We start from the raw sequence: 15,565 nt of genomic DNA on the forward strand, positions 1-15,565 counted from the left end.
TCATCGTTATCATTAATTGATGTTATTCATTAAATACAAATTGATCATCAAGAATATCTCCAGTTACAAATTTTTAAAATATACATTTGTAAGCATGTACGTGCGATAAGATCGTTAACATAATTAGATCATATCTGATGTAACGCCAATACATTAATAAATAGTTGGATTATAATAGTATTACTATTAGGCTAACAAGAAATGTTTCTAAATGTTTTTGTTATTACACATTAACGAATGCATTATGAAAAACATTAAAATGTCTTTTATCTTTTCTAACGAGAAAGATAAAGTTATCTGTTTACTACAATTTTATCATAAATATTTCATTCTCGTTAATGTTACCTAATTTCTATATTGTATACTACGTCAAATATATACGACATTATTATATATATACGGGCTAATATATACATTTATGTAACAAAATATAATAATAATAATAATATATATATATATTTATTTATTTATTTATTTATAAAATATAATAATCAAAAAGTTATGAATGTATATAATATTATACTATTTACATATATCTATATAATATACATATATAACATATTATCTTCATATATATATGAAAAAGAGAAAAAGAGAAAGAGAGAGAGAGAGAATATTATTAAAAAAATATGATATAAATAAATAAGAGAAAAACATCGGACATTTCAACATCTTGTTCGAGTGACACATTCTGTTAAATTATAATCTGAATTATTTATTCAAAATTAGTTATTGACGACATCGTTGCTAATAGACAAGTATAAGAAAAAAAAAAAAAATAAAAAAATACCACGCGAGAAATTGATTCGAGGAATATCGCGCAGTTAGGATTATTATAAAATCGCGAAAATTTCGCAAAATATTTATACGTTTCGGTAAAAATTATGTTCTTTCGTGTTGACGATATCTTTCAAATGACATGCAGAGAATGCTCTCGAAAACAGATGTCGAGTGGCCTCATCGAGTGTTGACTTCCGTTCGTTCAATTTCTTCTTTTTTTTTCTCCCCGAACATATGACATATGTATACGTCACAGATACATACTACATACATACATAAATACATAAATAGATGCACACACACACACACTCATATAAATATATATGAAAGAACAACAGAAATAAAAAAGAGATCGAAAGATAAACAGTTCTCAATATTTTTTCTATGTTTTTTCTTTTCTTTTCTTTTACGTGTGTGTGTGTGTGTGTATTTTCGTGTACACGTACAGACTTATACACGTTTGCATTATCAATATACAAATAAATTCGATTAAAAATTAAACACGCTTCTTGACAATAACGTGTTATGCTTTTTATCAATTTTATATACGTACATCGTATGTGTGTACACACATAAACAGACACACACACGTAACTTATATACGTGACTGTGTAATACGTGTACGAACTTTATTTGTTTTTCAAGTGAGTCGTCACACCAACAGCTATCCAATGAATATCGCTGATGTAAGAAGCTAAATTCGTAGACCTGACCTGTGACAACGATATGTGACTAACGGAGGACACCCGGTAGATATATTTTGTTAAGGTCGATATGTATATATGTATATAATCTTTTTCAATTTCTTCAAGTTCTTTTTATAGATGTTCTCATTCGTGAAATGTTTCAATGTTTATACGCATATTTTCGTAATTCCATCACTTTTTTATTTCTTCTTTTTTTTTCTCTTTTCTCTTTTTGTTTTTTTATTTTTCATTCTTTTTTTTTTTTATAACAGCAGAACATCCATTATCCTATTTTTTACTGGGCCTGGAGCGCCATCGATGATCGGTGGTACTATACTTTGTGGACCTTACTAAAAACGTTTTTAAAACTTGTTTTTCTTCTTTCTTTTTCATTTTCTTTTTTTTTCTATTTATAAATGTCTAAAAGGATAACTTTTTATCGCGAGTAAAGTCTAATATACTAAAAAAAAAAAGAAAAGAACAGAAAAAGAAAGAAAGAAAGGAGAACGAAAAAACTTATGAAGGTAAATTCTACTGCATTTTTTATATAAAACGAAAAAAAAATACAATTTTTCAAAGATGCAAGTGCCAATCAAGTATCAATCTCACACGCTCGTAATTGGTATTGGCCCATTAATATAATTTTTAATTGTTTTAGACTTCTTATCTAAGAGGGACATTATTCGAAGATCACAAAGATCAAAATCCAAAATCTAATGGAAGACAAAGAAAGGGCTAATGCACTATAATCGTATTAAATCTGATGAATACTCGCCGAACTTGACCCTTGTCAGCATCATGAATGATTCAGTTAGCGGACGTTGGCTGATGGGTCAGAATTGTTGTAACGGGAAGGTATGAATTTTCTATGATGTTACAGTGTTATATAGCTACGTCGAATATGATATTTCGTTATTCCATTCAACTCTCGAAATAATCATAATCTAAAGTTCTGTTCAAATAATTTCTTTGAACTTCATAATTATTTCGTCTTTTAATTTGCTTCTTAAATATACCGTAACATAACTATAATATTCTCTCAATATATATATATATATATATATATATATTGCATAACACCTGTGCAGTTAGCTGCTGCGCGGATAGCCCATACATCTACGCAGTTAGCAACTGTACAGATAATCCCTGCGCAGACAGACCCTACGCAGTTCCTCCTCCCACCTGCGCAGTTAGACGCTGCGCAATTAAACCCCGCCCCATGGGTCCTTGGCCGCGCCCCCATGTCAGGTAAGCCACGCCGCCTAATAGATTAGCTTCGTTCTCTGCCAGATAAGCCCGCCCCCTAGCTGGTTAGCCCCGCCCCTTGGGCCCTTGGCCACGCCCCTAGTAGGTAAGTCACGCCCCTTGGGTCCTTGGCCCCGCCCCTGCCATGTTATCCCCTCACCTTGGGTCCTTGATCCCGTCCCCTGTCAGGAAATCCCCGCCTTCTAGCTGGTTAGCCCCGCCCCTTGGATCCTTGGGCTCTCCCACTGCCAAGTAAGCCACGCCCCCTAGTAGATTAGTCCCGCCCCTTGGGTCCTTTGTACTTTGCCCCGCCCCCTACCAGGTTAGCCCCGCTCACTGGAGTACTTGGCTCATTTCCCCTCAGGTTGCCCGCGACCCCTAAGGGTCCCAGCCCTTACAAAGTTAGCCTCGCCCTCTGTTTTTTTAGTCATTCTTTCTCTCTCTTTCTCAATCTCTTGTAGTACAAAAGAAGTTCTTCTAAATTTCAGGTAGAAAGACTTTAAATAGCCATATAAAAATTTTAATCACTCGATGATGAAACAATCTTCATGCAGGGTATTTTCCTGAAAGAACATGCAATATACATCAATATGTAGATTTATGTGATAAATAACGTAGATTCATGAGATGATTTATTTACATAGAATCATGCAATTAGTATGTAGATTCGTTTGATCGATATACTGACATGAAAAAAATTGTGTTGATAAAAAAATTGGAATAAAATATTTACTAGAATTATATAATGATTATTAAATCATATTCAAAAATTAATATTATCTCTATTATTTCAACGTTAAATAATTATCCTTCAGATATAACGAAGAAAAGAAATTTTTATGTGAATGTTTAATCTTAGAATTAATCATTTAAAATGATTTAAGCTTGATAAGTAATTCAAAATTCGTATGCGAAGGGTTAAATGTATAAAAAGAAAAAAAGGGAAAGAAAGAAGAAGAAGAAGAAAACGAAAAAAAAGTAAAAGGAAAGAGGAAAAGATAAAGGACGAAAAAGGAGAAACACAAGTTTAGACCATCGATGATTTTTAAAGTGAAAATATGTAGCAATAAAATGATCGGCGACAGATATACATTCGTCTACGAGCATATACGGACATATAGGAATCTAACCGATAGCAAACGATAATTCTAAGAGACATAGCAATTAGACGCAATGAAGTATCTTTAATCTGTTTGAATTGGAATGTCTTGTACGTATCATTTAAAGGTATTCGTTCCAAAGGTCGTCTTCGTTGTTAGATTCTCGTCTGGCGCATTCATTACGCTTATATCTCTTTTCTCTCTCTCTCTCTCTCTCTCCTTCTCTCTTTCTCTCTCTCTCTCTCTCTCTCTCTTTCTCTCTCTCCCTGTCTTTCTCTCACTTTTTCTTTCGCCAGACAACATCAACAATATTCCAAACTTGTAATCACGACCTAACGCAACATAGCCATATGACGACAACTACATACTATACGACTAAGGCAATAAAGATATTTTCATTTTTTTCGCTTATCTACAAGTATTTACATACGTACATACATGTATGCGCGCGCGCGTGCGCGTGTGTGTATGTATCTATGCATATGTGTGTGTATTAAATATCTACGTAATATGTTTTTGTTTATCTCTTAATAATCGTCGCCGAGTCATGCGAAAAAGAAAAGAGAAAGAAAAAAGAAATAAAAAAAGTAATATAAGCATGTCAGTGATACGAAAGATGAAGTTATCGCATAACAAATATTATCGCGAGAACCAACACATTTTAAATTGCGACGCACAAATATTACATGCGTACTTATATATTATTATATTGTGTTTATCTTGAAAAATTTTTTTCTAAACGGTTCCTATTGCATAGGAAACTTGTCCGTGTTGTAAGATTGTCGTGGAAAAAAAAAAAGAAAGAAAAAATAAAATAAAAGGAAAAAAAATAATGACAGATTTTAACTAATTCACACGATTCGTTGAATTTTACACGAAGTAAATATATTATGTGTGTATCTCTCTCTCTCTCTCTCTCTCTCTCTCTCTCTCTCTCTCTCTCTCTCTCTTTTATTTCCTCTTTGTCTCTTTTTCCCCTATTTCTTTTTTTTTCAATTTTATTTCTCGTAAATCTAAGTTATATTAAGCAATCGAAAATAGAACGGTTGTAAGAAACACGTTATTAATATTTTTCTTATCTTTGATGACAATAATAATATATGAAAATTTCAGTTCTCGTTTATGAACTCTGAAAGATACACGTCGTTCGTCTCGTCTTAAGGAATTCTTTACGAACAGATGTTCCAATACGCACTTGCGCACAAATATATCTAAAACAATCATATCATAACGATTGAATTGATAAGAATGATTTTATTATAAATAATAATATGTTTTAAATAACATATTAATTTCTTTTTGTTTACCGACAAGTGTAAAGGAAAAAAATAGAGAAGAAAAAAAAATATTTGTTCGATTTGAAATCGAATAAATATTTCATTGGAAAGTTTTATGTCAAGTATTAGAAGGTTTATCCGAAAAATTCGTGGCTTCGTATGAGCAACGATATTTCGATGAAACATTTATTATTCGTTGATTATTGAAACAGAAGCTTTCCTCTTTTTTTTTTTGTTTTCTTTTTTATTTTTTCTTCTTTTTTTTCTTTTTTTCTTTTTTTTCATTTAATTTTCATAAAGTTATTCATACAAATAAGACTTTATTATTTAAACGTCTTTTTCCGTTTGTCTATAATCTCAATTTGTAAAAACAAAAAAAGAAATTATTTTTCGATGAAACACTTGAACGTGAATCATTGTAAAAATTATTATACAAATAAATGAGAATCCTTGAATTAAAACAAAATAAAAAATATTTCTTTATATATAATTCGTTGATATATACATATATATATATATATATATATATATATATATATATATATATATACGTATTTATATAAAATCATAAATTAATAAGAATTTCAATAAACATCGTGTATAGAATTAAGCTAAATGCCGAATGGATTTTAACCAAATTGCAAATTTGACTTGTAAGTTCAATCGATTTAATCCATTTCATTTATTTTAGTTCAATCAAACACCGTTTGACGTAACCAATGCACCGTGACATAAAGCTCGGCTTTAGTTTACAAACCGGATCGAGAGATGGGAGTATTTCGTTGTGGGCACCATAATATATAGTAGTTGTGTAACGTGATCTCAATCGTAGAGTAACGGAGGATCGTATGTCGGTGGTGGAGGATGCCTGGCATTGGCACCAATAGCAGTGACTTCGAAAAAGTAGGTTTCTGGAGCGACAGCTGCACCAATGATACCCGGCAAACGATAATAACAACAATGACAACGCGATAACATTCGAATATGGTCCTGGAAATATTTTTCATGTTGACTAAGGTCATCCTTCATTGAGAACATTTTATTATCAATATACATGAATAACAAAGAGTTTTCATTTCTCTATTCCTTTTTCTATTAATAAATTAATATATTATTTATCTTTCGTCATAATAATTAACAAAATACATGATATTTTGTTATACGTATATATATATATATATATATATATATATATATATATATATATATATATATATATATGTATTTATCTAACGACGACATTTTAATATAGTCTTCATTTACAATTACCATAACGAAAACTTTGTTAATTTCTTATTGTAAAATTTAACAAATTAATAATAATAATAATAAAGAATATACGTATGTATGTAAAAGTAAATCCTTGTAATGAGATTTACAAAAAAATCGACATTTATTCATTCGTTCTTTTCTTTTTCTTTCTTTCTTTTTTTTCTTTCTTTTTTTTTATTTTCTTTTTTTTTTTTTAATGCTCGAGGTCATAAAAATATATACCTAAAGCGAACAAAAGAAAAAGAAAAATCATTAGACTGAAATTCGAAACGTTAATATTAACTCTTTCTTTTCTAACATTTTATTAATTTTTGTAACATTTCTTAATAAATCATTGCTTTTGAAACGTTCAATCAGATACACACATATACATTTTTTATTTATATTATTAAATAATAACAAATTTTTTAATTGAATTCCTTTCTCTCTCTCTCTCTCTCTCTCTCTCTCTCTCTCTCTCTCTCTCTCTTTCTCTCTCTCTCTCTTTCTCTCTCTCTCTCTTTCTCATATTAGTTCATACAATATAATATTTAAAATATCAGTATACATATTTTATTTTTAATTATTATTAATAAAAAAAATTATTATTTTTTTATTATTATTATTTTTATTATTATTATTATTATTATTATTATTATTATTAGTATTATTAAAACTAATTAATAAAAAGTTTTAATTGAATTTGTGTTCGTTCTTTTATTGTTTTCTATACAAATTACATTATCAAATAATTATAACAGATTACAATATCATCGATGATAGATCAATAATCATGATTTTTCTGATTATAAATTATGAAGACTTATAATAAGATATTCGAAAGAGAACCTCCTCTTTCTAGTTAAAAGAAACCGTGTGAAAACGCGTGATAGGCTCGTCGGAAGATATAGCAAACGATAAATTAATCGATCTATTATTAGCCTACGCGATCTATCCGTTTACGTAAAGAAAATGTATTCGTATTCAAGATCCCTTTCTCTCTCTCTCTCTCTCTCCCTCTCTCTCTCTCTCTCTCTCTCTCTTTCTCTCTTTATCCATTTATCTTTATCTATCTCATTCTATTGCATATCAAACGGGTCGTGCGTAATTGACATTAGAGGTACGCCAATAATTACACATACAGAGATATAATAATGTTGCTTGCATAACGATTGTATCGAATTGACCCCATACTTTGTTACTTATGAATTAATTTGTTTTATGGAAAATGCATAGACAATAAGATAAATTATTTTCGTTAACGAATAATATAACGATAATAATTTCAATTATATATGGATTTCGTATTTTTCAAATTTTCAATCGAATTTTCGAATGAAATTTATATTTCCTTTTTCTTCTTTTATTCTATTATTTCATATCTTAATTATCTATTCTCTTATACTTTTAATAATATAATATATAAACGAATGTAAAATATCTTCTTAAGATATTTTAGATTTTATAATTGTACAAGCTTACAAATGTTCTCTCTTACCTACTACGTATTACGTCTTAACAGTTACGCGTCTTTTCGTAAACTGAACTCCTGTGTCGATTATTTCGTTCGATCTGTCTGTCCTTTTATCCTTTCTTTCTTTGATAACAAAACAAAAACTTATTCGCGTCCTACCTATGCGAATACGCCTATACTTGTACACACACACACACACACACACACACATACATACATATACACGCATTCTCAAAACAAACCTTCGACAAATTCTCAGTTCAGATAATTGCGTTATGACGTAACGAGAAACAATTTACACACATATATATACACATACACATATACACAAAGCTTACTCCATACTTTGTATCATAGCGTCTAAGAAAATTCTCGATACCATCTATATATATTTTTTTTTTATTTATATTTTTCTCATCCTATATACATTATATGTATATATATATATATATATATATATATATATATATATATATGTATAGGTTGAAGAATAATTATGAATACTTTGAATATCTCCTTTTTTTTTCTTTTCTTTTTTAGAGATATGGGGAAACTTTGTCTACAAAATTATTACGATACGAAAAGAGTCATAATATGGCGGTAATAATTTTTTTCTAAGTTGACGCATAAAATACATATGAAGGTCAACTGAGTTATTTTAAATCATATATTTTTTATTACATTCATCGATGCAACTCAATATTCTAAATGAAAAAATATTAACTCGTATATGCCGAAAAAAATTATTAGTTTAGAAGATATTTCAATTTAAATATTCAATTTAAATATATTAAAAAAATCATTTAGCGATACGACGACTAAAACGTAGTGAAAATAATAGTATTAACTTCGCATTCATTATACTGCATTTATTTTGCGCTTACTTAGCGCTTACTCTGCGCGCTTGCTTAGTATATATTTGTTTCGAGTTTCTACGACTTTTAGTTTCGAAGATATCATCATTCAAATGAACGACGTAGATGCAGAAAAAAAAGGAATGTTTCCTCGATAAAGAAATAATTCGTTTATTAATTATTTATTAATTTATGTAATTTTATAAATCGTTCGCAATCTCAATTTCTTTTATTTTTTATATTTTATTTATTTACTTTTACTTCTTTTTTTTTCTTTTTTCTTTTTTTTTTTTTTTTTTTTAGACAAAATAAAATGAATTTATTTTCCTAAGAATTTATTTGTAACAAATTATTAAATAATTATTAATTAATTATTAATTAATTATTAATTAATTATTAACAATATGCAGAGAGAGAGAGAGAGAGAAAATTTTTCCCTTTAAAATGATGCTTGAATCAAGTCTCTACGATTTTTAGTTCCAAAGATATTGTCACTAAATGAAAAACTTTTACGTTGTGCCATTAACCTATGTAATTTCATTCAAATTTGCTCGGTAATACACTGACCTATATAAATTCTGAGAATATACGTTGACCAGCTGGACAACGTAGTACTACTATATTTACTACTACAAACAGCTGTTACTATTGGTATTATGAATGAAAATCTTTCAAAGGTAATATCTTTGGAACGGAAAATCGTAGAGACTTGAAACCAGTACCATTTTCAAATATAATTTATTCTTTATTTATTAAAATATTACAATAATATCGATATAATAAAATCGATTTTTGTTAATAAATTTTTTTCAATAGAATTTTTCTTTTACTTTTATAATTAAGTTATAATTCGCAATGAAGTCATTTCTATTTTTATGAAAATTAAATGAATTTTATGTTGTTCGTATAAAGCATTAAATAATAACAGATCTATTAATAATCGATATTAATAATTAATTAATAATCGACATTGAAAGAATGGAAAATTTTTCTTTGTAATTTTCTTATTATTACTATTTACTTATTACTATTCTTATTACATATTTGTCATATCTGTAAATAATTTAGAGATATGTGTGTATATTAAATATTGTTTTATTGTTGATATCAATAAAAAATATAATTCAATTAAATACTTTCATTACCATTTAATAATTATGTAAATTAATTATATTTAACTGAGAAAACGTACATTAATTATATACACATACATATACGTACACACGTACACGTGTGTGTGTGTGTGTGTGTGTGTGTGTATGTTATATATAGGAGAGGAAGAGAAAGGAAAAAGATACGAAAGTGTATTATCAAAAAATTACTTTATCACTCCTCACATTTCGATTACTTAAAAACTAAATAAAATCTTCATTTATTAGAAATAATACATTTATAGAAAATTTTTTGATTATATTTTTATATCGAACTTTTAATAGGAAACATATAAATGGTTTTCTTTATTAACAAAATTTTTTTACATCGCTTAGATGAAAAGTAACGATAATAAAATCAATTACAAACTTGTATTCTTCTCGATATCGAATAAATAATAAAATAAAATAATATTTGCTCATCGCATACCAAAATTAAAATTGTTAATTAAAATTGTTCGTTAAAATTATTATGCTCTCATATAATATCCTTTATGCGAGGTAATTTTTTTCCATAAATTCATGATGATATCCCATTAACGGAAATATGAAAGTAGCGTTAATAAATTCCTATTTTGATGGTATTAAAAATTTATTACACTATAAATAAATAAAATATAATCTCTTAGTATGTATGTATATATATATATATGTATAAAAACTTTTCGTGCAGCGATACCCATTATAAAATACATTACGAAATAAGTAAATAAATAAATAAATAAATAAATAAATAAATATGAAAAGTAAATTTAAATAAATTATAGCCCTTTTTCTTTTTTTCTTTTCATCACAAATTATGCCTTTTTTTTATCGACGAGTTTTATTTTTTAATGACGAGTACTCGTAACAATCTCCATCGCTACTGGAACAACAATCGCATGAAGAACAGCTGCAAGAGGTCGAGGATTGTTCTGAAATTTAATGATTTTTTTATCCACTTTACTTTTTTTTATTTTTATTATTAACGTGTCATTGAAAGAGTAACACATTTTTTATGTATATAATTTAATTGACGCCACGAATTATGCCAACTAGCAATAATATCCTCTTAATAGTGTAAACAAACTAATTAAGAATGTAATTTTTTTAACTTCATTTAAGTGAATTATTAATCAAAAGAGATTAAAAGAATTCATCAATGTGATATAATAAAAAAAAGAATTCTTTATTAACAAACAAACAAAAAATATTCTATTTCTTTATGATTTTAAGAAGAAAATCATAATGTTTTTTTTTTCTCTCTGTCGATCTTGAATGAAAATTATTTTGTTCAAATAGCTTTTAATGATTGATTCGTTTGTATTAAATAAAAAATTTGCTGACTAAAATAATTACATGGTAGAAATAGAAATACGAAAAGGACGGAGGAAACGTTTGTAAGAAAAAAAACAAAAAAAGGGAAAAAAAAGAAAAAAGAAAATGTTCGATCAACATTCATAATTCGACTTACTTGTAGATCGTGTAGATTTTTTCTTGGACGCTTTCGTTTTTCTACTTTTTGTCTTTTTTGACTTTTTCGAAATCTTTCCCTTCGACCTTCCTTTATTACTTTTACGTGATATCAGCTCACATTGGTTATTACAATCGGAACAATCGGAACAATCGGAACAATCCGAACAATCTGAATAATCGGAACAATCACAATCGGAACAATCGCAATCAGAACTATCGCTATCGGAACTATCTGAAGTATCGATGAAACAATTATCACCTTTCAAACAGCGCAGTTCATTTTTATTTTTAGTTATTCCTTTACGTACTTTTTTTATTTCTCTTTTCGGTGCCATTTCTAACAGAAAGAAGAAAACAAAAATATATGATGAAAAAAAAAAAAAAATATATATATATATATACAAAAATATATTTATATATATAATACATATAAATATAAAAAAAAAATGTAAAAAAAAATGTATAAATAATTTATAAATATAAAAATATTTGAATTTATAAATATAATAAATATATGAATATATAATAAATGATATAAAAGTATTAATTATATTAATTACATAATTATAAAAAATAATATAGAAACAAATATATATATATATAGATACATGTATGTGTGTGTATGTATGTATATATGTATATATATATATATGTGTGTGTGTGTGTGTGTGTGTGTGTGTGTGTGTGAATAATATTAATAGAAAAAAAATGAATATAAAAAAAAAACAAATAAGAATATTATTTTCTTTCAAATTTATCCATTATCTTTTCAATACTCTTCAAATATATATAAATTTATTTAATGACTCGATGATTTTTTTTCCTAGACGTAATAACCATAATTAATATTTGACATCACTGATTCCTAAAGTATAAGTATGTATATTTATAACGCTCGAATACGATTTTGGCAAAACATATTTCGACTTTGTCCGATCGGGCATCTCATCTCGTATATAAACACATTTCGAAGGACACTTAGATAACTTTTCGATGATTTGAAATAAACACTGTTAGAAATTAGATTAAAACATATATTTCCGATATAACATTCTAATTTTAATTAATCGAACGAAAAGAAATCATTTTAATAAAAATTTCAATTTCATATTCAATTTTTCTTTAACATTATATAAATAAACGTTTCTTTGATCAGAAACGATTAGAAACAATATAATAACAATTAACGTGTAAATTTGTAACATTAATCGATGTACTTTTCTTGTTAATTATTATGTACTTGCTAAAAATTATTTACGTAAGATCTTGTATTGTATTATTATTAAAAAAAAAAAAAAAAAAAAAAAAGAAAAAAAAAGGAAAATTCATACCTGTTGATTTAGGCGACGAGAAAAAATACTTGAAACCTTTTACTTGCCAAATATAAACGTGATTAGATATATATTTAGTAGAAAAAGTTTAAACAAATTTTCTTTAACGAATAAAATTTTTGATGAAATTTATCGTAAGAAAACCGAAATAAGAAAATATTTATGATCTTCTTATATAGATCTATGAGGATCTCTGGTTGCGATCTAACACTCAATAAAGACATTTTGTCCTTCTCATAAATATTTATATAGATATGTACATAGACAAACAGACATATAGACTGACGCACACGTATATATAAATACTATTGAAATATTCGATCCTATTCGATCCTGTTGATTTATTCATCCAATTCGATTCGATAATATATATCTTTTCAAATTTAAACTAACATCATTAGAAATTCTAACCACTTAATATTAATATTTTTAATAACGTAGCAATTGTTCGAAGAAAAAAAAAAAGGTTCATAATATATTAGTTTCTCTATGTTATTTCAATGATTCGTATCGACGAATTTCATGTATATTATTATACGTAAAATTTATTAACATGAGTAGAAATTAGAACATAAGAACATATACGATACATTCGAAGTAATGCCAGATTACGAATCATTATGCAACACGAATATTGACGCAATCCAATCCTAGGCAACGAGCCGATCTATGCGAAATCTTGAATCTGATATCACACACACACACACAAACAGACAGACAGACATATATATATGTATATATATATATATATATGTATGCATAAATAATTCTTACATCCATATATATAATTAGTTAAGTAAGAGAAATGATAAAGAACGTGACTGATTTAAAATCTAAAGATTAATACTTCCCACTATTCTTTTTGTTTTCTTTTTTTTTAATTAACAAAATAAATAAACAACAAATATAATTATTTTTTAAGTATATATATATATATATATTTTTTTTTTAATTAAATAATTTGTTAAAAAGAAAAAAGAAAGGAAAGTTATTACATAATAAATTTTAATTTATTCATGTAGAATAATTAATTAAATATATTAAAGGAAATAAAGGGAAAATGTTATTTGGTTATAATTAAATATATCCTTTATATAAGTAAATGAATAGATTAGATTAAATTAAACTTAATTCACCCTATATATATGTATATATATATGTATATATATATATATACATACATATATATATATATATACATATACATACATATATATAAGGCTAAGTAAACGGCTAGCCTATTATATCACCAACAGTTGTATATTCGAAGTGAGAAGGTAGAGTCGGACCGTGAATCCAACAAACAACAATCGAGCACGTTGCAGTAGCACACGTGACTTATTCTACAAGAACTTTCCCGTCTTCGTTCATACCTTTACGTCCTTTTCCCTTTTATGTATCTCCTCTATCATTGTCAATTAGTCTCGTTGTCAGTCACGAGTATACCAATACGAAAAATCTTTTTTTTACAAGAAATATTTGACGTTACAATTGTCAACACGATTTGCATTCTTTTTCTTACTTCTTCTTTTGCTTTTTAGTTTTTTCTTTTATTTTTTTTTTTTTTTTAATTTTTTTTGTTCTTTTTTTTCTTCTTTATCACGATTTCTTTCAAGGCCAATGATTAACTATAAAACATCGTCCTTTAGAACGAATATACGTGCTGATCGAGAGTTACGTAAATTATGCCAATATACTTTGCGAAATAAAAGGTTCCAGCGGTTAAATGAATTTTTTTTTTTAACCAACATACACGGGGTGTCGCATTTTAAACGATATCACGAAATATCTCCGATCGAATATGATTTTATAAATGAATGTTTCGAAACAAAAAAAAAAAAGAAACAAAACAAAAATTGTTAGTTTTTACGGAGATTGTCGGGAGTGGGAGTGGAGGAAGTGGGAGAGGAGGGAGTGGGAAATGTTATACGTATCGCAGCTATATCACGGTGGACGTTGTTGTCACAGATTGAAAAGTCAAGTAACAATTTTGTTTAAATAAAAATCAATATTTTATGCCAAACAAAAGTTGTCGAGAATATTAATAATAGAATCCAAAGAATACTTGAATACTTGAGGTATAAACTTTCATCGATATTTCAATTGTACGATCGCAATAAATTTCTTCATTCTTCGTCGAAAAAGCATCTTTGCTTTGTATGATTATACAACTTCAGAAACGTACGAAGAAAAATATAAATGAAAACAATAAGTAACAAAAAGAAAAAAAAAAGAAAAAAAATGGTCTCTTACGAAATAATTACGATGAACGTTATATTTTCAATTAAAAATCATTAACAATTTTTATTCGAAATATTTTTTTATCAAAGACAATATAATCGATGATATTCCGCCATATCGTTTAAAACGAGACACCCTATATATATATATATATATATATATATATATATATATATATATATATATATATATAGGATATATATATGGATATATATATATATATTCATATATACATACATACGTACATAGTTGTTGGGCCAAGATCTTTGTTAGGAAAACTTAATATTAACTCTACTATCTCGCGTTTACCGCTCGATCGATCGAAACCACAAAATTACGACATCCCATAATACATAGATGATTATTCGCATACAACTAGCCAATATATATATGTGTGTATATATATATATATATATATATATCTAAGTTATTGACGATTATACTTATTACACTCTGTAATCATTTCGTCTCGATTGCATTCAACATCTTAAAATTTTATGCTTTACGAAAGATAGCCTTGTTATTCGTAAATTATTATTTATTGAATTAATTCATTTGAATGAATTATTTTCATTTCTTTATTTTCAAGCAAATATCTTTTAACTTTTGGTAGGAAAATTTTCTAGAAAAAAAATATCTTCGAAAAGATCATTTTTTTTTTTCTTTCTTTGTAAAAGTACATTTAAACTCTTTTAAATATTAAAAGATGATAAAAGTACT

The 15,565-nt window shown here is 26.9% G+C and overlaps 2 protein-coding genes across 3 annotated transcripts; one reads left to right on the forward strand and one right to left on the reverse strand.

The window, feature by feature from the left end:
• Positions 1-1,179: 1,179 nt before the first annotated feature.
• Positions 1,180-6,176, forward strand: LOC124430312. 2 transcript variants are annotated; one of them, XR_006943722.1, is made up of 4 exons: positions 1,180-1,548; positions 1,739-1,990; positions 2,125-2,321; positions 5,780-6,176. XR_006943722.1 is itself a non-coding variant. In XM_046976669.1 (3 exons), the coding sequence occupies exons 1-3, from the start codon at positions 2,205-2,207 to the stop codon at positions 3,244-3,246; spliced, it is 324 nt and encodes a 107-aa protein (XP_046832625.1). In that variant the 5' UTR covers positions 2,034-2,204; the 3' UTR covers positions 3,247-3,290. The 2 variants fall into 2 exon arrangements, 1 of the variants encoding a protein (XP_046832625.1); XM_046976669.1 differs by lacking the exons at positions 1,180-1,548; positions 1,739-1,990; positions 5,780-6,176 and adding exons at positions 2,555-2,714; positions 3,200-3,290 and having other exon boundaries at positions 2,034-2,321.
• A 4,411-nt stretch (positions 6,177-10,587) lies between these two features.
• On the reverse strand, positions 10,588-12,828 carry LOC124430320 (dentin sialophosphoprotein-like). The gene is made up of 3 exons (XM_046976688.1): positions 12,605-12,828; positions 11,272-11,610; positions 10,588-10,732 (listed from the first exon to the last, which is right to left on the reverse strand). The coding sequence occupies exons 2-3, from the start codon at positions 11,606-11,608 to the stop codon at positions 10,629-10,631; spliced, it is 441 nt and encodes a 146-aa protein (XP_046832644.1). The 5' UTR covers positions 11,609-11,610; positions 12,605-12,828; the 3' UTR covers positions 10,588-10,628.
• Between the last annotated feature and the right edge of the window lie 2,737 nt (positions 12,829-15,565).

The sequence above is a fragment of the Vespa crabro genome, chromosome 18 (assembly GCF_910589235.1).
Source record: "Vespa crabro chromosome 18, iyVesCrab1.2, whole genome shotgun sequence".
Lineage (NCBI taxonomy): Eukaryota > Metazoa > Arthropoda > Insecta > Hymenoptera > Vespidae > Vespa > Vespa crabro.

What these genes read in the sequence shown, in the direction of transcription:
- LOC124430312 (XM_046976669.1), top strand. Translation starts at nt 2,205, where the DNA reads ATGCACTATAATCGTATTAAATCTGATGAATACTCGCCGAACTTGACC. An exon ending in AGAATTGTTGTAACGGGAAG is followed by an intron (nt 2,322 to 2,554) that starts GTATGAATTTTC and finishes ACACCTGTGCAG; the next exon opens with TTAGCTGCTGCGCGGATAGC. An exon ending in TGGCCGCGCCCCCATGTCAG is followed by an intron (nt 2,715 to 3,199) that starts GTAAGCCACGCC and finishes TCTAAATTTCAG; the next exon opens with GTAGAAAGACTTTAAATAGC.
- LOC124430320 (XM_046976688.1), bottom strand. Translation starts at nt 11,608, where the DNA reads ATGGCACCGAAAAGAGAAATAAAAAAAGTACGTAAAGGAATAACTAAA. An exon ending in AAAATCTACACGATCTACAA is followed by an intron (nt 10,733 to 11,271) that starts GTAAGTCGAATT and finishes ATTAAATTTCAG; the next exon opens with AACAATCCTCGACCTCTTGC.